General features: G+C 36.2%; 2 protein-coding genes across 3 annotated transcripts; one reads left to right on the top strand and one right to left on the bottom strand.

The window, feature by feature from the left end:
* The first annotated feature begins 576 nt into the window (after positions 1-576).
* LOC127075962 (SKP1-like protein 21) lies at positions 577-8,602 on the top strand. 2 transcript variants are annotated; one of them, XM_051017507.1, is made up of 11 exons: positions 577-744; positions 940-979; positions 2,766-2,954; positions 3,490-3,714; positions 3,821-4,012; positions 4,099-4,209; positions 4,808-4,886; positions 7,345-7,448; positions 7,588-7,748; positions 7,926-8,062; positions 8,209-8,602. In XM_051017507.1, coding segments are annotated over exons 3-11 (1,047 nt in total). In that variant the 5' UTR covers positions 577-744; positions 940-979; positions 2,766-2,918; the 3' UTR covers positions 8,211-8,602. The 2 variants fall into 2 exon arrangements, with proteins under 2 accessions (XP_050873464.1, XP_050873463.1); XM_051017506.1 differs by lacking the exon at positions 940-979 and having other exon boundaries at positions 584-744.
* A 55-nt stretch (positions 8,603-8,657) lies between these two features.
* Positions 8,658-12,863, bottom strand: LOC127075961 (signal peptide peptidase-like 4). Its single transcript, XM_051017505.1, has 13 exons — positions 12,488-12,863; positions 11,578-11,736; positions 11,261-11,492; positions 10,943-11,094; positions 10,639-10,818; positions 10,521-10,555; positions 10,261-10,423; positions 10,110-10,163; positions 9,914-10,006; positions 9,660-9,802; positions 9,470-9,540; positions 9,259-9,342; positions 8,658-9,142 (listed from the first exon to the last, which is right to left on the bottom strand). Exons 1-13 carry the CDS (start codon positions 12,620-12,622, stop codon positions 9,030-9,032), a joined length of 1,614 nt encoding a protein of 537 aa, XP_050873462.1. The 5' UTR covers positions 12,623-12,863; the 3' UTR covers positions 8,658-9,029.
* Positions 12,864-22,195: the final 9,332 nt, after the last annotated feature.

Here is a 22,195-nt window from a genome sequence, read left to right as displayed (position 1 = left end):
TAGACATTATTATTTTTATGTATTATTTGTATATTATGTGGAACATTACTCAAACATATGCATAACACTTTTTATTAGATAACGTTAGTATCAATCCAATCTTCACGAAATTCGATCTTTCTCACCTTTTTTGTTGTCGGTATCAAGCAATAATTGATTTAACTTGGATGTCAAGGTGACAAGAGATGTGGTGCCATCCGTAGGTCGGAACTCTGTTAAAGTACACTTCAGCCTTAATCAAAAGTTAAGGAAGATGCATTTTGAGATGTTTTTCACAATAACAGATGACCCTTATTTATACAACTTTGAATTTATTTAAGACCACACAAAACTATCGGTACAATCACAACCGTCCAAAATTGTAGGCAAAATCCTAACCGTTTTAAAATCTTATAAAATTGAACTATTAGAAATTTCCGCTAAAATATAATAATTTTCAAAATTACCGATAAATTTGCGAACGTCCTATAATTTTACGAGAAATTCTGAATACACTGTCGAAATTTCTAAATCTTTAAGTTGGGCCTAACTTTTAAGGGCCTAAACCAAACAACCTACCTGGTTTCATTCCTAAACGGCGTCGTCTAACACACCCTCACCCGTTCATTCCCCTTCGCAAATGTTGTCATTGAAAATGATTGCAGCTATACACAATAGAGTGTAAAAATTTTCCAGTCACAAAAAATTGCCAACTCTCATTTTCTCTTTCTTCCATTTTTTCACTCCATCTCTCTGCACTTCAAGGTACACGTGTACATCAAAACTCTCCGATTTATTTTTCGCATTTGATTTTAATTTTATTTTTTACTCTATCTATCTTCAATTCATCTAAGTTCGTATTGTAGAATTGTCGTTTTTTTTTTATTATCAAAATGGGATTTTTATCTTCTTATCCCAAATTTAAAAACTTTGTAATTTGTTTTTTTTCGCTGTGTTTAGCTTGCTGGAAATCTGTGTGATAATTAGGAGGCAAGAAATGGTAAAGTTTAATTTTTTTCACGGAGAGTAAAATAATTGATTTGATTTTAATTGAATTGTTAGAATACTTATCTTTTTAGGTTAGTGATGTGTTTAAGTTAGTTTTGAAATTGTGATGAAGTACTATTTGATTTGTATTATGTTTGAAAGAGATATGTAATTTCATAATGTTAAGGACTCTAGTTAGTTTGGTACTTGTGAGTAGAAGTGAATTGAGATTGTTGACAAGGTAAAATAATGATTTGTATTGTTATTATTATGTTTGCAGAATTTTTGAAGAAAGTGATAGGGATTGAATTTTAATAATTTTGATAGGGCTGTTCTGAGACCTAATTTGAGAATTTTCTTGTTGGGTATTTGTTTTAACCAAGGTTTTAAATGATGGTCCCGGTCGCGTAAAAGCTTTTGTGATGGTACAAGTGTTACGATACTGATTGCAGTTGTCGCGGTGTGAATTAACCATAATTTCTTTTTCATTGCTAAAATGATGAATAATGAGATCTGTATTGGCACCTTTTGTCGCGGCCGTTTTTGCGGTCGCGTAAAGGCTTTCGTGACGGTATAGGTGTCGTGATACTGGTTGTGGTCGTCGCAGTGTGAATTAACCACACTTTCTTTTTCATCGCTAAAACGGTGAATAACGGGACCGGTATCGGCACCTTCCGATACCGTTTTGTCGCGGCCTTTTTTTGCGACCGCGTAAAGGCTTTCGTGACGGTACAGGTGTTGCGATACTGATTGCGGTCGTCGAAGTGTGAATTAACCACAATTTCTTTTTCATCACTAAATCGGTTAATAACGGGATCGGTATCGGCACCTTTCGATATTGTTTTGTTGCGGCCTTTTTTCGCGGTTGCGTAAAGGCTTTCGTGACGTCTTCACATGCGTTGTGATACTGATTGCGGTGTGAGTTAACTACAATTTCTTTTTCATCGCTAAAAAGGTGAACAAACGGGATTGGTATCAGGACCTTCCAATACCGTTTTGTCGTGGCCGTTTTCGCGGCAACGAACCGTATTTTAAAACTTTGGTTTTAACAAAGTTTAGTTTAAGATATACACAGATTTTGATTTAATATTTGGTTGGTTATTAAGAATTATGTTTCACCAGAATTATGATAGCTTGTTGCAATTTGGGAGATTCTCCACCCAAAAGTAGAGTAATATTATAGGTTTAGAAATTGTATGTGATTGGTAGAATTTATGGAATCATAAAGAATGTTTCACTTTTGTGAGAGGCAAAAGTGATTGTAGAAGCATTGATTTCGACATGTTTTGATGTTCTCGAGTAGAATTGTTTTTGTGAATGAATTTGAAGTTGCGATTTGGAGCTTTTGCCTCTAAATGTGATTTTTAGCTTGAAATTTATTGTTCGTTTCACTATTATGTAAATGTATCTTAACCAAAATCAATTCCATTCAACTTATTTTTAACCCAAATCAATTTTACATAATCAAATTATATAAATCAATTTTCGACACCATAGAACCAAACACACGATGAAAGAAAACAACTAAGGAATATTAAAATTAAAATTGAGGAGACTTGATGATAGTTCCCTCTCAATATTTGCTTGACTAAAAACAACAATATAGATTTTACTTCTTAGGAATAATTATGAAATGTTGCAATGTTGTACTGCTTTGTTGTGTCCAGAATCTGTGATTAATAAGGTATAAGGGTATGCTTGCTATCCATGATAATTCTTCATTCTGATATTTGAGTAGTCCACATCTTTTTAACCTGCATCATGATATATTGTTGATTTTAATATGTGTGGCATTGCAGATTTTCTTAGGGACATTGTACATTTGAGTAATTTAATCCTAATTACAGAAGACCTTTGACGGGAGGACATAATAAGTGGTTTTTTGGAACTTAAATTTGTAACCGAGTTCCTTGCGTCATAAAGAAACTTTTTGCAAGTCAAATTGTTCTCTGATGTCAGAAACTGACATGGCAGTTATTAATCCTGAGGTATGGTATCTTTGTGTACTAGTGAATATATGTATTTTTGTTTTTAAAACTGTCTAATCTAGCCCAGTTGTTAAATTTTGTTTAAGTTGTAATGCTTGATGGTAATGTTAACTTACCGTTTGTCCTTTAATTATAAATAATTTATTCTATTTCTCCTGATTCGTTTCCAATAATATTTGATACATTATTGGATTTAAACTACATAGAATAATTTCAATAGTTCTGTTTTACCGTGAACTCGAAAGCATTTGTTCCTGTTTAAAAGTTTGGTGCATTTTTTTCTCCTACAAAGTTGAATTCCAATCCCCCTTTTAAAAATCAGAGATTTGAAACTGTGGATGCTTGGATTCTATGTTTTGTGTGTTTTTCTTAACATTCGAAACTTGTGACAGGGTTGTATATGGTTTATCTCGTCTGAATTCTGGAGTGACAATTTTTACTTTTAAACTTACTTATTACTGAATCAAGACCTTGCTTTGGCTATTTTTTCGGCATTGAAACTGACACTATATTTGACATTTGTTTGTATTTTTAGATGATGAAGCCTTATGTGTGGCTTCAGACATCCGATGATTCAATCCAACAAGTGGAACAAGAGATTGCGATGTTTTGCCCATTTATATGTCAAGAAATAATACAAAAAAGCATGGGATCTTCCAAGAATTGTGCAATATGTCTTCCTCAACAAGTCAGTCCTGCAATGTTGAGCTTAATTCTTGATTATTGTCGATTTCATCAAGTACTAGGCCGCTCAAACAAGGTTCTTCAATGCTCTTATCTTATGGATTATATTCTAGACAAGTTAACCCAAGTCTGAACAATGAATACAACAGATTATTTGACATTGTGATTATTCTTTTGTATAGGAACGGAAGTCTTATGATGAGAAATTTGTCAGGATAGACACAGAACGGCTCTGTGAGTTGACGTCTGCTGCAGACAGCCTTCAGTTAAAGCCATTGGTTGATCTCACCAGTCGTGCACTAGCTCGAATAATCGAAGGAAGATCACCGGAGGAGATACGCGACATATTTCATTTGCCTGATGATCTTACAGAGGTGTCTGGTGCTTGTGAGAACTCTGTATTCCGATTATGTTTTCTTGGATTTTCAATTTTCATTTCTCACACATTCTTATGATCCAGGAAGAGAAATTGGAGCCATTGAGAAACATTACTGACGATCCAAGGATCAGGCTTTTGAATCGCTTGTATGCCAAGAAGAGGAAAGAACTTAAAGAGCGTGAAAGGATAAAGGTGCTACATGATTTTTTTCCAGCACATTTTATATATTGTCCTGTCAAATTTAATCATTGTTTCTCAATTAGATAATTTTTGTTTCAACAATTGCAAATGAGAGCCGTGGAGATCATTGTTGTCAATGGTGTGTGGCGCCAACATGGCGACGCGGCGTCCATAGTTTTATGGCAGATGGCATGGCGTCACCATGTTAAACCAACACAACACTCGCTTGGCAATGTTCATGTAGAACACTCTTTTAAAACCAGGATCAAACAGAAAAAACACAACAATAAACAGAAAGTGAGCACTCATTAGCTCTTCATGGAGCTGAAACTGTTAACATTACAGCCTCTAGGCATGATAGTAGACTAAATGAGATAGGATTTTCTGATCTAATTGATGTTTTTCCGGCACCAGGCCTAGTCAAAAGACCTGTTTACCCCTTAAAGTTTCAAGTCTATCAGCATACGTGAGTAGTTCTGTCATTTTACAATATTCTTGGCATACAAAGAGGTACCCCAAACCATTGACAACACAGGTCCTGATGCATTCTTGCAGCATTTTGCATGCCCTAAGTTTTAGATAAGTTTTGAAGTTGATTTTCATGTTTCAGAATGTTGAAGTTGAAGAAGAGCATGTAGATGAACGATCAGTTGATGACCTTTTATCTTTCATTAATGGAAATGACGGAGGTAATTTGAGCATTTCAGTTCTCTTCTTTGTGTACTTGATGTTTATATTATGTTGGTTGTTATTAAATTAGAGGAGTGCTACAAACACTCTTTTCAACACACTCTTCTTAGTGAATGAAACACATGTGAGTTCCACTACTTTATGTGGGATCCATTTCCAAGGTGAGACCCACACGGGTTTCACCTAATAAGAGAGTGCGTGTTGGAGATTGTGTTGAAAAGAAAGTGTTCTTAGCACTTCTCATTAAATTAAATGTGTAAGATCTCATTCCTAATTTGTGTGCTTTCTGTTTAATGTTTTACACGTTGGTCATATGAAATCTCTTCTTGATGTAAAACAATACTTACTCAATGTTCCTTTTGACAACATTCCTTCCAATGTCGGTGTTCTATTGCTAAAAAGGACATATTTTAAAACTAAGAGGATTAATAGAAGCATTTTTAGATGATAAATTATTCACCAGAGGTAGTGTTGATTTAGATTATTTGATATGTTTATTTATAGCCAGGTGATTATAATTAAATCTACAACTAGATCTCTTGATTATAGAAATAAAATGGACAAACACAGCCGTCGAGATATCTATTTCCTCGAAAAGCTATAATTTAAATCTAGTACGCATCTTAAAACACTCTCCCTCTAGCTAATCCTTACCAAACTATCAGTTTGTTGCAAATATACCCTTTGAAAATTTTGAAGATCAAACCAAACCAAACCAACCAATAGTAGGACAACAATGAACATCCAAACAATGCTGCAATGATAGTGGGTCAGATGTTGTCCTTTGCTTGAAACATCCAACTTAAGTGATTGGTGCCAGCGAATCAACATTGACGATAGTTGGACAACAGGACTACCAAAAAAGAAAAAAAATTAACTTTAGTGTGGCATGTCATTATGATGGGTGCCAACGACTCAAACTTGACTTTGGCTAGGCGAAGGGACTGCTATATACTATTGACAGTATGCTGAGACCAATGGATGGGTGGGGAGCCTTCCATTATAGACAAAACTGAGAAAAGGCAAAAAGCACACTGACAAGGGTGACTTGGACAGATGATCAACGGACTTGGAACTGACTGTAAGAGTTAACATATGACAACATACCTGACACAGGTATTGTTATCGAACAACCTCAAATTAAAAGATAAGCAAAACTGAACCAGAGAGGAACACTAAAAAACACAATAACTAAGCGGTGTGCAAATGGGTACAACAGACGAAAAATATTGTGACCAAGGACCTAAAATATTGAAGCAACAGACACTGGGATTAAGTCACAGCGGCAAAAGACCAAAACACTGCAGAAAAGCTACTTGGATGCCTCGACAATCATAAAAAAAACCTTTGAAACAACAAAGTAACCTCTTGAATACACCTTAAATGTGGGACCCACAAACTAGAAGTGGGACCCAACTGAACCGGGAAGGAGAGTCTAACAGAATCAACAGCGATCTCGTCAGAGTTCTGCAGGGAGGCGCCAGCCCTTCGCTCGCCGGCAGGTGACATAGCGATTGGCAGAGGTGCTTCAGAGACTGGCCGATTTAACTCCGGAAAATCTGATGGTGGAGTCGCCGTGACTTGTAGGGGTGCGTAAGTTGGACATTTAACGGGACAGCTACGTGCGGGAGTAAGACGACTAGTGTTTTGTGACCAGACCAAGCTCTAAATACTAGTATGTTGATTTAGATTATTTGAATTGTTTGAGAGAAATTATTCTCATACTTGTTATTTTTAGCCAAATGATTACAATCAAATCTACAACTCAGACCAAGCTCTAGATTCTATGCTGATTTAGATTATTTGAATTGACTGAGAAATTACTCTCGTACTTGTTAATTTTTAACCAAACGATTACAATCAAATCTACAACTAAATCCCTTGATTATAGCGATAAAACCAACAAACCTAATCATAGAGATATTCTCTCAACCAACTATAATTTAAATCTAATACATATCTTAATTAGTCTACACAATTTTATGACAGACTGGGCAAGGACGGTGCAAACACCTGATCCCTTTTCTATATGACAAGTATTTCACTATTCTTTAACTTAATTACAGATAAATTGCTCTAAGTAATATATTTAACATGCCTAACTTTACGTTCCTTTTGGCCTGACTTTATTTACAGCTGAACTTCGGGTTATCAGGGCCAAATTCAGAGGGTTCAGATCATTGTAGTTAGTAAACAGAAAATTATTCACAAACTGGATTAAACTCTATATATAACTTTTCTTTCTATGGTGCCAAAGCTCATTAGTGATCCGCTAGTGCCCTTATATTGTCTCATCATTTGGGATAAGAAATTTGGTCTGATCTTTTGGGATGCGCTAATTGCATTTTGAAAATATTGAGATTCTTTTGGGTCCAAACTGTCCGAGGGCTATAGCCTTATATTTTTCTTCAACTTCCCTTTTGACTTCCTAACTGGAGATGAAGAATTTTGTCACAGATCCGAAGGGGATTAAAACTTCTAAAAATAAAAAGAAGAATCGAAGGAAAAAAGACCAACAGAAGAATTCTTCTTTGAAGGAAGCATCTGTACCAGATAAGAAGGTTGTTGTAAATGTTCTGTTCTTCTGTTTTATTTATACACTGTTTAATCATTTGGCACAATGTCAACGATGAATAAACATGTAGTCTACAGTCTACCACTGAAATATTAACTGTATATTGCCTTTCTTCCTTCTGGCAGGAGGAGGTAAACGGTCATAATATCAGACACCATAGTTTGGAAGCTGATAGACCGTGTGAGACCTCAAATTCACACCATACAGACGATGATCCTATGGTTGAGTTTGATGACGATGATACAGATGATGAGATTGATCCGGTATTAAAGGCAAAAATTGACAGGTTGGTCTATTTTCTGATTCATGACACTATCTATTTACCTTGCATGTTGTTTTTCATTAGTTCATTTTAGGTAAACAGATTTCTCTTTGATATAAAGAGAAGTTTGCAGGATGGTTACACCAAGTGCTTCGTTGATGATGGGCGCCAAAACTTATTTTGTATGTTATTGTGATGCAGGGAAGTGGAAGATTTTGCCCGCCGATTAAATTCCGACTGGCCAGAGAGAATAAAAGACTTTTTGTCGTCAACACAAGAAAGGAAAACAATGCTTTTAACTACCACCAATGGGAACGGTTGTCTAAGGCGACATGCTTGTATGCTTCTTCCATGCATTTCAATATTTTACCTTAACCATCATGTGCTTTCTACCTGAATTTCAAAAACCATTTATGTTAAAACATCTAGTGATATTATGTTATATTCTAACAACAACTTATTGAACATCTCTTTCCATGTTCAGGACTGGACTTTCAGAATGGAAATGAATCTTCCCCAGATGGCCATTGGCTTCAAAATTTTGAGAGATTCTGGCAAGCACAAGAAAATTGTTGCATGTCAGTTGTTTTTATTTTTTGTTTTAGGGTAATTTTAATGAGTAACCGTAGGATGCTTATTAAGGCTTAAAAATAAAAAATAAAAAACAGCTCCTCAGGTTTTTCTTTCTCCGGATATTGTGAAATAGTTTATTTTTGTTATTCTTTAAACAAATGTCCTAGAAATCTTCTGTTAGCAGTTCATTTTTATGTATATGGAATTCTGTTTTTTTCCTTTCCCCTTTCCTCTGCATTTGAACAATAAATAGGAGTTTCAATGTAAAAGTTGGAGTTGTGATCATGAATGTGGAATTTATTTTATATTTTGGTATTTATTTGGGTTGAATCTCATCTTATAAATGAGTTGGACTCAATATAAAAAACTTACTATATTATCATCACAAGAATATTACATTACAAATGATGTTATTACAAATGGAATTATGACTCAACAATAGGAAATAGCAGCTTCTCTAAGGTCATTTTGCTTTGCAAGACTTGATTTTTGAGAAGACTCATTCATGCAAATCCATCAACCAGAATATGGATTCTCTTGAATAATCTTCTGACATTCAATCTGCTATCTCAGAAGAAATTTTTTAATGTTACATTACAGCACACAGTAGAGCCATTTGGCTGGAATTTATTACAACAATGTTACATATGCTAACACAATCTCCTAATAGTTACTATCACTCAACTATATAAACTAATAGCTAAGATACAATTATGTTGGAATCAATGGTGGTTAATTGATTGGTTGGTTAACTTGTTGAATATGTGGACAAGGCCTTTCTGGTTCTCCTCTTGTCCATAAAATCTTCAGATCACCTCTCTTCTTTCCCAATGACAAAAAGGTTCCTGCAATTATGATTACAGAACAATGTTTCAGAAAATAAACCAGTTTCATGTGATTCAATTACTAAATGTTATGTAATGGTTACTTGAGTTGATATCAGAGAAGCATTTATACTTACCAAGTGTAAATGGGACTATATAAAGCAAAGCTGGCTGGCCATGTCCATCCATCAAGTTTAAAGCCACATATGTGACAAGGAGACCTGCAGATTAATCATGAAATATGACAGTCGCGACATATTTCATAATTTTCCATATCTAAATTTACGTCGTTATTTTAACATTTTCTAGTTTGTCATTGAGGTTAACCCGAGATCAAGCATATCATACCTAAACCATAAGCAGTCATAGCCCATACAAAGTATCCGGCTCGAAGGTTTTTCTTTGCCAACCAATCGTATCTGTAAAGGTAGTCGTCAATAATAATTAACTCTGTGAGCAGTTAACATGATTCAATACAATTATTTTCTCTAAGAACCTAATTTGAGGAGATGAATTGTATAATCAATAGATGACCAACCTTAGTGAAAATGCTACTAGAAGTCCCGGTAAGATTATGTCCCCGAAACCGATGATGCTGTAACCACCCCAAGGATCAAATAAACGTGGTAATTTGAGAAGCATGGGAATACCATCTTCTCCACTCTTATCACCTCGAGCTACCTGAGCGGAGCAAATACAATACAATTTTAAGGGGGAAGGCGACATCATGTTTATGAAGCCAAAATTAAGCATCCTAGAGAACAATAAAGGAGTTTCATTCAAAACACTTACCACTATCATCACACTCTCATGGAACCACCATTTAGAGACAAACACCCATAAGATGTCATATAGGAAAGCACAACTTAGAAGAACAGTCCCAACCTGATTCGGAGAAAGAAGTATATGTCGGTGTCTTTCATAATAACTCTTCATTATTCCGTCCATAAATGTTTATAAATGGCTCGAGGTGACTTTAGAATCATACCTTGAGATTTGGAATGCGGACAATTTGAAGAACTGTAATTATCAACGCGATACCCTGATTAACAATCACAAGAAATATAAAAAACATCGTCAAAAGTCGAGGAATGTTTTATGACTAAAAGATGAAGTGGTATTAATAAAACTATTCTCACAAGAATATCTTGACCAATCCACGCATATGACTCATGGCGTTTAACTGCCCAAACAACCGCAAACACTATGCAGAATGGAGTAATAGCAAGTGTCAGATATGGAACAGCTCCAAAGAACGGTATCTTCACATATGTTTGCGCCGGACGTTGAAACCATCTGAAACTATAATAACTTATCTGTTAATTCCACACGGACACAACAATATAATAGGAAAAACCACGTACTCTAGAACAACGAACTTCAACGATAAATGACTTACCATGATAATAGAGCCACCAAACAAGTTTGCAGTCCCTGAAAGCATACGAAAATACAAAGATTAGAGCGAGGGATGAGCTCTAGTCGACGCGAACAAAGCCGATACAAGAATAACTGACCTCTATCCCACCAATGCAAAATAGAACCACCAAAACTTCAACAAACCAGAATGACATTAATTTGTACAGCATAACCAAGAAACAAGAAGCAAGCACCACGAATAAAATCGCTGCTGTGGTACTGATTTCCACGTAACCACGGGAACCAACACTTTCTGCAACATATTCTTCTGAAGCATCCTGCAAGCACAAAATACTTATACTCTCGGTTATTGTATTCATTATTTCTTCACTCTATCTTTTAGTATTTCTTCTTTTATCCAAAAGAGAGTGAATAAAATTTGCATGAAAAAAACTCGGTAACCTTTAAAAGCTTGTCTTGCTCAATAACAGCTTCTCTTGCAGTCCAAGCAGACCAATAAGAAGCACATAAAATGGTACCAACAGCCATGAGCCATAGAAACACTTCCGCAACATCAACCAATGGACGAAGTGGAGAGTATAACTGTATGGCAACTTAAGTGCAAGAAGTGTACATGCAATAGCACAAAGACTATATAAGACTACATATATCAGATATCGAAATATAAAGTAGACATCACAAATACTTAAATTGTTCTACACCAAAAAAAACAGCAACTAATTACAACATAACCGACACTTCCATGAAAATCGGACATACCTATGGAGTTATTCTGTATGTGTCTTTCCAAGTTTAATCCGGCGTCTTGTGGAAGCATAACAGCAGGGATTCCAATATCAACATCAGTTTCATTTACCTCACAAACCATCTTGAAAAGTTCTGTACGATTGTTTATAATGAGAATGGCCGAAGCACCGGCTTCATCAGCTATATTTGCCTTGGTTGTGAAGCTACATTTTCCTCGGTGCACCAAAATGATCTCACTGGTGAGCTAACAATAGTGAAAAAACGAAACAAATAAATCACGTAACGTTGCATTTGGTAAGTTCGATGGTTTAAAAGTGAACTCAAAACACCTTATTCTTAGGCTTGCTACAACAATCAGGAGGATCAGCCATGACAACTCTGGTATGAGTGGCATGTTTTTCTTTTGATTCTAACGTAGGACCGAACCTCGCACCGACACCAACATACTCATCGTTTTCCACGCCATCGATCCAAGTTGGAACTTTGACCTAACAAAAGAGAATAAACCATATGAAGCTGTTAAGGAAAACCCCAAAATATACACCCTTCCGTCACTGTCATAAGTCACTATTATAAGCAAAAGTTTCATCTTCAAATTCATTGAATAACTTATGTATCTGGTCTAAATATAGAACAAATACAATGAATCTGAAAAGAGAATATTTACTTACAATTCTAGTCGCGGCTATACGCAAAAGACAACATTGCATAGAAGTTTACTTCAAAATCAAGAAACCATAAACCAAAACATTTACAGATTTTTGCTTATAGCACATAAACACATATGTGATAAGGGTTTATGTATAAACTATCTCTTTACTAAAAAAATTATTTTCATATAGGCTATAAGTTGTATTCATAAGCTATTATAATAAGCAGAAAACGGTTTAATAACATGTCAAAAAATCTGTTTTTATAAACTGTTCCAAATAGTCTCATAAATGTTTTTAAAATGCCTATATTAGTAAGATAATTTCAAACTTCAAAGGGAATTCAAATACTCTTACAAAAGCTCAAATCAAATACCTAAAAAAATTCTAAATTAATTAATCCCAACCAACTCTCCAATTTTCATTTCCTCAAAAAAAAAACTTTTTTTTTCTATGTTTTCCAAATCTCTTCACTGTTCCAACAGATTCTAAGCAAGCAAGAACCAAAAGCAAGATCAAAACAACAAAAAGTTAACATTTTTTTTTGAACTAGTTATGCAATTGATCTGAAGAATAAAGAATTTAGTACCAGAACAAAGTTGTTCTCACAGCCAGGCCTTGTGGGAGCAACATCATCATGATGAACAATATCACCAGCCAAAACCAAAGAGACACCAAGTAAGAACACATAAGCAACACTATATATAGCTTCCAATGAAACCATGCTAGTAACTGAGATAACTGAGATAACTGAGATTCTTGAATGGAAAATTGAGGAAGAAATCAAAAGGGTATCTCAGAAAGCAAAAAAGAGTATTTTTTTATTTTGTTTGGAGGAAGTGGAAAGAAGTGGATGGCGGTGGAGAGAGAGAATGAGAGCAGGATTTATTGTTAATTTTGGTTTTCCTAAGTTTATGTTTTGTTGTTTGTGGGAATTGAGGAAAAAACAGTGAGTGGTGGTAACTCTTGGAGCTAAAAATGTAGAATTTGTAGTGTAATGGTGATAGTGGTCACTTGTTTGTGTCGGCCACGTGTTTTTATCTGTACTGTGTATATGTGATTCCTACTTTTTCATTAGAAAATTGATCATTGATGTGTGATTTCATATAATTAAGTTTCAGATGTTACTAATTTCAGGAATACTCTTTAAAAATAAAATTATTTTTTAAAAAAATTTAAACAATTCAATTTTTAATATAATGTCTGAGTAAACTTTTATAAAAATTTAATACAATTATATAAGATGGGGTATAATTATTAAAAGAAAACAAAAAACCTCAACCAATTGCATTTAGCTACAAACTTAGATTTAAAAAAAAAAATAACAAATGTAATATGTTGACATATTATGTCAACTAGTTGTATTATGGTTTTGTTTGAAAACTAACATTGTTATACATGACGTAATATGTGGATATAAAACTGCAACTCATTGCATTGATTTGAACTACATTATTTTCTCAACACATTACTTTAATTCAAGATCTCAAGATCTTTCATTCTCATTAATTTTTTTAATCTCTTGAACACTTCAATTGAGACTCTTTTGACCAGCAAATCGGTCACTTGGATTCACTTCTACGATATCCCAACTTCAATCTTCCTTCACTAACAAGTTCTCTCAAGAAGTGTTAAGAGTCAATTTTGTTGGTTCTATGTGTTGGCAGCAATTTTGGTAAAACAAAGAGAGTTCACAAGATGTTATGTGTGATGTCTTAACATAAGATATCCTATGTACCTGCTGGAGTTCAAGAACATGATCATGCAGGATTGTTTCAGAATGTCATATACAATGCCATGGCTTCTGATAATGTGTACCTGCTGGAGTTGAAATGGAAAAACATAATCATGCAGGATTGTATCAGGATGTCATACACGATGTCATGACATCTGATGTTTGTTGTACCCGCTGGAAGTTATAAAAGGAATTATGGAATTATGCAGGATTTTTCCAGGATGTCAGACCCGATGTCATGACATCCTGTACACAGAACATTCAGTGTGAATATCTGGTGTTTTGTGATTGCACAATTAATGGCAATCTATGTATGATTGAAGATCTGATTTACAGACGCATTCAATCATGGATTACAACCTGATTTACTTATTTTCCAAGGAGATCTAACCAGCTGTTATGAAAAGATTTAATTGGAAAATAGATTTAGGGTTTTCAAGATGTCCAAGCCCAGCTGAAAGCTTTTATAAAAAGGGACTTAGAAAACCTGTTTTACAACACAACCAATACTGAGCGAAATATAGAGAAAGAGCCAGGGTTTGTGTCTGTTTAGTCGTGAGACTTGTAAGTCATTCAAGTCATCTATTGATGATTGAATTGGACTGATTTGTGGTTGTAATTTGTCACTCTAAAGCTGTTATGCAAGAGTGTGTGTCTACTTGATCAAAGCTGTGAAGCAAGATCAAGTGTGTGTCTTCTTGATCAAAGTTGTTAAGCAAGATCAAGAGTGTGTCTTCTTGATTGAAACTGTGAAGTAAAATCAAGAGTGTGTTATTGAAAAGTGTTTTCTTTTCTCAAGGGATTGTTGTTTAAGATCACAGGTGTGATTGTAGGGAAGTGAGTGGGTTCTCATATCTAATAGTGCTTAGGTAGAAATTGCACGGGTAGAGATTAGGTGAGAAAGACTGTAACTTATTGAAGTGTACGGAGAGTCTTTGAACTGATTCTATTTTAGTGAATTTCCTTCCTGGCTTGGTAGCCCCCAGATGTAGGTGAGTTGCACCGAACTGGGTTAACAATTGCTTGTGTCATTTGCTTTACCATTCTGCATCTTTATCTTGTTTGTGTTAATAGATATTAGTGTCTTGACATTACCTTCGACATCTTATATCTGATACCAGAATTTCAATTGGTATCAGAGCAGGCATCCTTCTCTGGTTCTGGGTGAGATCTAGGGACAATACTTTCTGGTACAATGGAGAGAGATGGAGGATCTGTTCATAAGCCACCAATTTTGGATGATTCTAACTATGACTATTGGAAACCTCGAATGATAGCCTTTCTAAAATCTCTTGATAACAAGGCTTGGAAGGCTGTGTTAACAGGCTGGGTGCATCCTGTAATTACTAAAGAAGGAGAAGCCACTACTGAGAATAAGCCTGAAGAACAATGATCCAAGGAGGAGGATGACTTAGCCCTTGGGAATTCTAAAGCATTGAATGCCATCTTCAATGGTGTTGACAAGAATATTTTCAGGTTGGTAAACAATTGTGAAGTGGCTAAAGATGCTTGGAACATCCTCAAGACCACTCATGAAGGCACATCTAGAGTAAAGATGTCTAGACTACAATTGCTCACCTCCAAGTTTGAAAATTTGAGGATGAAAGAAGATGAGAATATCCATGAATTTCATATGAGTATCCTTGAATTAGCTAATGCCTCAGGAGCCTTGGGAGAAAAGATGTCAGATGAAAAATTGGTAAGAAAAATACCCAGGTCACTACCTAAGAGATTTGCTATGAAAGTGACTGCCATAGAAGAATCTCAAGACATCTCCAACATGAGAGTTGATGAGCTGGTTGGTTCTCTCTAAACCTTTGAGATGAGATTGAATGATGGTTCTGAAAAGAAAACCAAGAGCATTGCCTTCATATCAAACACAGAAGAGGAAAATAGTCAGGATGTTGATGAAGATTTGGCCAATGAAGTTGCAATGTTGGGGAGACAGTTCAACAGATTGTTAAAAAAATGGATGTAAGATCCAAGGCAAATGTCAAGAACATCTCATCTGACATCAGCAATGGAAGAAGAGCAAGGTCAGATGAGAAGCCCAAAGAAGGAAAAGAAGTAAAGTGCTATGAATGTGATGGGTATGGACACATTAGAACTGAATGTGGAACCTACCTCAAGAAGCAGAAGATGAGTCTTGCTGCCACCTGGTCTGATGAGAGTGATACAGAGGAGGCTGCAAATCTGGTGACTGCATTGACAGGAAAATGGGGTTCTGATGAAGACTCAAGTGATGAAGAAGTGACCTTTGAAGAGTTGACCTCTACCTACAAAAAGTTGTGTCACGAAAGTGTAGAGCTGTGTAAACAGGTTGAAAGTCAGAAGAAGGGGATAACTCAACTTGAGAATGAGAAGGTAGAACAATTGGAAACCATCTCCAAATTAAAAACAGAAGCAGTGGCTCTGAAGGTCAAGCTAAATGAAAGTTAACAAGTTGAAAGCCAGAAGATAGTACAGCTGGAGAATGAAAAGGCAGAACATGTGGAAACCATCTCCATGTTAAAAACTGAAGCTATGTTCTTAAACTCAAAACTAGAAGAGATGACAAAGTATGTAAGGATGTTAAACAATGGATCTGACTCCTTAGACAAGATTCTCCAAACTGGACTAATCACAGGAGACAAATCTGGAATAGGGTACAATAAATCTAAGGCTGAGAGCAGTTACACTAGTTGCAAACCTCAAGCCAAACCTAAATGCAGCAATAATAAGAGCAGTCCTGAGATGTCACATCATATGTCACAACATCAGAGGAGAAGACAGCAGAAAGGGAAACACCAAAGATGGAGATGCCATTACTGTGGGAAATTTGGTCACCTAAAGCCCTTCTACTATAAGCTGTATGGTTACCCTACCCCTGTTCATCAACAGACTCACTATCAACCCATACCCAAATAGCACAGGCCTATCAACAAGAAGCAATGGGTTCCTAAGACTAATGTTACAAGTCTAATAGCTCACATTCCCCTTAGAATCTTAGCCAAAGAAGAGTGGTATTTTGATAGTGGATCTTCTAGACACATGACTGAAAACATAGACTTGATAACTGATCTTCACCCTCATGTCATAAGCTATGTAACCTTTGGTGATGGAGCAAAGGGTGAAATAAAGAGGATAAGCAAGCTTGATTATCCTGGAGTTCCTATACTTGACAATATCCTACTGGTTAAGGGCTTGACTGCAAATCTAATAAGCATCAGTCAACTATGTGATCAAGGCCTGAATGTCAACTTCACTAAAACTGAATGTCTGATTATTAACAAAGACAGTGAAGTGATTATGAAAGGAATCAGGACCAAAGACAATTGTTACATGTGGATCTCTCAACTGGATTATTCCTCAAAGTGTACCTATGACAAAGGGATGAAGATAAGTAGAGCTGCTAGAAGAACCCTCAAGAGTAATGAAAGCCAAGTCTGTGGGAAATGTCAAACAAGGATGTCACACCAGAAGCTTAGACTTAACCTCACTCTCAAGGAATAAAAGGTCATGATGGCCCAAATAGCTGAGAGGTTAGATCAAATAGGTGGACATGTGACTAGTTATATGCAGTCTGAAATTGGAGAGAGCTTTGTTGGAACTGGGCCACAAGAGACTATATGTGCCAAGAACAATGTGGAAAAGATTGAGATGGAGAATGAAAGGACACCTGCTCCTACACATTTGAAAGATGAAAATGGTGTTTATGATGAAAATATATCAGATGGAAGCAGCTGCTCTCAATTGGGTTGGATGGAACTGCTAATAATTGCATACAATGTCACACACGATGTCATGACATTGTATTATGACAACCTGAATACTGCAACAATGTCCAAAAATCATAGTCAGCACATTTGGACTAAGTACTTTATTTGCTGTCAACACTCTATTAGAAAATTTGTGGAAGACAAATTCATAGTTCCAAAGCTTGAAATGCAACTAGCTGACAAGGTTGCAAGGGACTTGGATGATATTCAATTTGAATATGCAAAAGGGAAATTAGGGATTTGGACTCTTGTGAAATTATGGCAATTAAAGTGGAAAGAAAAAGGAAATAAAAATAGTGTCTGCCCACTTAAAATAAAGAGCCACATTAATGAGAAATCATTCCCTAGCATTGGTAATAGTATCTATGTCACTTACACACGCTACCTAAACACAACCATCTTCATCTCCATCCAACTCCTCAAAGAAACTATGCTAGGGCAAAGAAATTTATGTCAAAAGTTCAACAACATGTCTCAACATCCATCATCATCTGGTTCAAAACCCTATCATCATACAAGAACTCCCTCCATGGAGTTTCTAGATGAAGACGTGCTGAACGTTACTCCTCTTTGTGTGATACTAGGTGACGCCCCAAGCTCCTCTTCCATGACTGGAACCAAGCAAGAACATGCAGCCAAGGGTGTTTCTACCCCTCTGTCCAGAAGGGATCCCTCTCCTGAGGTAGAACCCCAAGCTGAGAAAGATGATGACTCATCTCGATCAGAAAAGGAAGTAACTGCAGAAGGATTATGTTCTCTAGGCAAAAACTTACCCAACAAGAAACCAGCAAGTGTGTCTCATGAAACTGCTGAGGATATCATTGATCTGGAGGAAGAAGATGACACTTTGGTCAATCTTGTGAAAACAAGTGTAGCTAATAAACTGAGAATCAGAAAAAGGAAGAGTGTGGCTGAAATAAGGACAGCTAGAAGAGAGAAAAAGGTTGCTGGTGTAGGTCTCTCCAAGTCTTGGAGTAAAGTAGAGGTCAGGAAGAGGAAAGAAAGTGAGAGTTCTGAATCTGATGAGGATGTCGAAGACGATGTCCCAGACATCTCCCCTGCTAAAAGGCAGGCTGTGAAGAAGTCTCCAAACAAAGTGTCTGCTATGCACCTAGACAATATCTCGTTTCATTTAGAAGATGGTGCTGCCAAATGGAAGTTTGTCATTCAGAGGAGGGTAGCTGTTGAAAGAGAATTGGGAAAAGAGGATGTTGAAGTAAAGGAAGTCATGGAGTTAATTAAGGCTGCTGGTCTTATGAAAACTGTGATTGCCCTACCCCAGTGCTATGAGGGGTTAGTAAAAGAATTCATTGTGAATATCCCTGAGGATATTTATGAAAAGAGCAGCAGGGAGTTTTGCAAGATTTTTGTAAGGGGTAAATGTGTGAGATTCTCACCAACCATTATCAACAAGTTCCTAGGAAGAGGAACTGATGGAGGAGTGGATTTAGAGACTACAGACAATGAGGTATGTAGGAATATTACAACTGGCCAAGTTAAGGAATGGCCTAGTAGGAATCACCTATCAGCTGGCAAGCTAACTGTCAAATATGCCATCTTGCACAAGATTGGTTCAGCTAATTGGGTGCCTACTAATCATATCTCTACCATCTCCATTGGTCTTGTAAGAATCATTCATGCAAATGGAACCAGGATTAACTATGATTTTGGAAAGTTTATATTTGACCAAATTATCAGACATGCCTCCACAAATACTGTGAAGTTGCCCATTGCCTTCCCATCCATTATTTGTGGTATTATCTTGAGTCAACAACCAGGCATACTCAATACAAATGACATTCCAATAAGAAGAAAGCCTCCACTATCCATTCATTATAAGCTGTTTGAGGGAAGTCATGTAAATGATATTGTCATGACATCTGCCAGAAGGGAGTCTGCATCTCAAGGAAGCTTAATTGATCAACGAAAAGATACCTGCAAGGAATTGGATAATGGTATAAGGGTAGACAAGGCAAGAAAAGAAGCTCTGGAAGTTCTTATTAGGAGCCTAGAACAGGAAGAAATGGAGAAGGCTGGTAAAGATTCAGATACCAATACCTCAAGAGAGAGGTCAAAAGCTCAATCCAGTGGTAGCTCTGAAAGCTCTGAAGGTTCTAAAGGTGAAAGTGATACTTCTTCCTCTGATTGATGGTTTCCCCCCCTGTGTATTGAAAACTGAAGATTGTGTGAGGTGTGCTGTGAAGACTGTGTGGCTGTTATGACTGATGTTTTGGAAGCTGTTCTGGTGCTAATGTTTGGAAGACTGGAGTTTTTATTGTTTTTGTTTAAATGTGTAATTTGTGGCAGTCCTCATTGATGCCTGTTTGTAATATTTTGGGCTCTTAACGAGTTCCTTGGATTTGTTCATTATCTCAGCTATCACAGCTATGTATGATGATGGTCTGTACTTCCTAACTATTATGTTTTAACATTCTTAATGTTATAACATCTGATCTAACATTCTCTGCTAGGCTAATTGACATTTATTTTGTCTAATTGCTCACCTTTGGTCAATTTTGACTAAAAAGGGGGAGAAATGTTAATGTGGAAGTTGATGTGGAAGCAGTTGTGGAACTGTGAGCTGTATGTAGCTGAAGGACAACTATTATTGATGGAAGTGCACAGGTGTTAAAACAGAATGTTGTTCTGATTACAGATGTCAAAGGGGATGTCTGATGTGGGGCACAGGTGTTGATGATGAAGCAGATGTCAGAATGACATTCTGGCTGGTACAGGTGCTGTGGTTACAGTAGCTGTTATTTTCATGGAAGTTGTATGCACAGATTTAGGGGGAGAAGGAGTACCCTTGTGCATTTGTGTGTCTTACTAGTTGCATCCATAACTAGTAATTCTGTTTCTGTTGCACAAATTTAGGGGGAGGAGAAGTACCCTTGTGCATGTGTGTATTACTAGTAGCTATAGCTAGTAATTGTGTTGCTTCTGCTACTGATTAAACTGTTGTTTAACTGCTGATAGTTTTCTTGTGAACAAAAAGGATAGATATATGTTTTAGCCAAAATTTGCCAAAGGGGGAGTTTGTTGGTTCTATGTGTTGGCAGCAATTTTGGTAAAACAAAGAGAGTTCACAAGATGTTATGTGTGATGTCTTAACATAAGATATCCTATGTACCTGCTGGAGTTCAAGAACATGATCATGCAGGATTGTTTCAGAATGTCATATACAATGCCATGGCTTCTGATAATGTGTACCTGCTGGAGTTGAAATGGAAAAACATAATCATGCAGGATTGTATCAGGATGTCATACACGATGTCATGACATCTGATGTTTGTTGTACCCGCTGGAAGTTATAAAAGGAATTATGGAATTATGCAGGATTTTTCCAGGATGTCAGACCCGATGTCATGACATCCTGTACACAGAACATTCAGTGTGAATATCTGGTGTTTTGTGATTGCACAATTAATGGCAATCTATGTATGATTAAAGATCTGATTTGCAGACGCATTCAATCATGGATTACAACCTGATTTACTTATTTTCCAAGGAGATCTAACCAGTTGTTATGAAAAGATTTAATTGGAAAATAGATTTAGGGTTTTCAAGATGTCCAAGCCCAGCTGAAAGCTTCTATAAAAAGGGACTTAGAAAACCTGTTTTACAACACAACCAATACTGAGCGAAATATAGAGAAAGAGCCAGGGTTTGTGTCTGTTTAGTCGTGAGACTTGTAAGTCATTCAAGTCATCTATTGATGATTGAATTGGACTAATTTGTGGTTGTAATTTGTCACTCTAAAGCTGTTATGCAAGAATGTGTGTCTACTTGATCAAAGCTGTGAAGCAAGATCAAGTGTGTGTCTTCTTGATCAAAGTTGTTAAGCAAGATCAAGAGTGTGTCTTCTTGATTGAAACTGTGAAGTAAAATCAAGAGTGTGTTATTAAAAAGTGTTTTCTTTTCTCAAGGGATTGTTGTTTAAGATCACATGTGTGATTGTAGGGAAGTGAGTGGGTTCTCATATCTAAGAGTGCTTAGGTAGAAATTGCACGGGTAGAGATTAGGTGAGAAAGATTGTAACTTGTTTAAGTGTACGGAGAGTCTTTGAACTGATTCTATTTTAGTGAATTTCCTTCCTAGCTTGATAGCCCTCAGATGTAGGTGAGTTGCACCGAACTGGGTTAACAATTACTTGTGTCATTTGCTTTACCATTCTGTATCTTTATCCTGTTTGTGTTAACAGATATTAATGTCGTGACATTACCTTCAACATCTTATATCTGATACCAGAATTTCAAATTTGTGTAAATAATCCATAGTATTTTGTGGCCCTTTTACTTAATCTTAATGGAATTTCTTGTTAACATCTTAGTTTTAAGTGTAAATATGTAGTTTTTAACATTATCAAATAAATAGCTTTTGTTTGATCATTTTGGATGCATGAGAAACCTAAAGGCACCAAGTAAGATCCAAAGTTACATTTGTGAAGATTTCAAGTTTTCCAGAGCGGGCTAAGCGCGGTTCTAGCACGCTTAGAGAAACCAAAGGGTATGAAGCATTGGAAAATTCACGCTAGGAATGCGATGTGAGCGTGCTTAGCGTGAATCAAGGCAGTTTAAGTTATTTTTGCTGATGGCGTTAAGTGGGCTCTGATGGGGCTTAGCGCGATTTCATTATTTGGCCTATGCTATATATACTTTTGGCTAGATATTTTGGGAGAATCTTCACTCCAACTTTATTCAAAATACATTTTCATATCAAAAATCATCAAGAACTCAAAATCAAGATTCTAAAGCATCAATCTTCGAGTTTTTCGACGTTGATGCTTGTGAATCTCTTCTTGTTA

The sequence above is a fragment of the Lathyrus oleraceus genome, chromosome 4 (assembly GCF_024323335.1).
Source record: "Lathyrus oleraceus cultivar Zhongwan6 chromosome 4, CAAS_Psat_ZW6_1.0, whole genome shotgun sequence".
NCBI lineage: Eukaryota > Viridiplantae > Streptophyta > Magnoliopsida > Fabales > Fabaceae > Lathyrus > Lathyrus oleraceus.
The sequence above is the reverse complement of the archived record's forward strand: the minus strand, read 5'-3'. Positions and strand labels throughout refer to the sequence as shown.

Coding starts and splice junctions, on each gene's coding strand:
- LOC127075962 (XM_051017507.1), top strand. CDS start 2,919: ATGTCAGAAACTGACATGGCAGTTATTAATCCTGAG. Junction 3,715..3,820: donor TACTAGGCCGCTCAAACAAG/GTTCTTCAATGC, acceptor TCTTTTGTATAG/GAACGGAAGTCTTATGATGA. Junction 7,749..7,925: donor TTAAAGGCAAAAATTGACAG/GTTGGTCTATTT, acceptor ATTGTGATGCAG/GGAAGTGGAAGATTTTGCCC.
- LOC127075961 (XM_051017505.1), bottom strand. CDS start 12,622: ATGGTTTCATTGGAAGCTATATATAGTGTTGCTTATGTGTTCTTACTT. Junction 11,095..11,260: donor CATACAGAATAACTCCATAG/GTATGTCCGATT, acceptor CTTGCACTTAAG/TTGCCATACAGTTATACTCT. Junction 9,541..9,659: donor CTAGTAGCATTTTCACTAAG/GTTGGTCATCTA, acceptor CTACCTTTACAG/ATACGATTGGTTGGCAAAGA.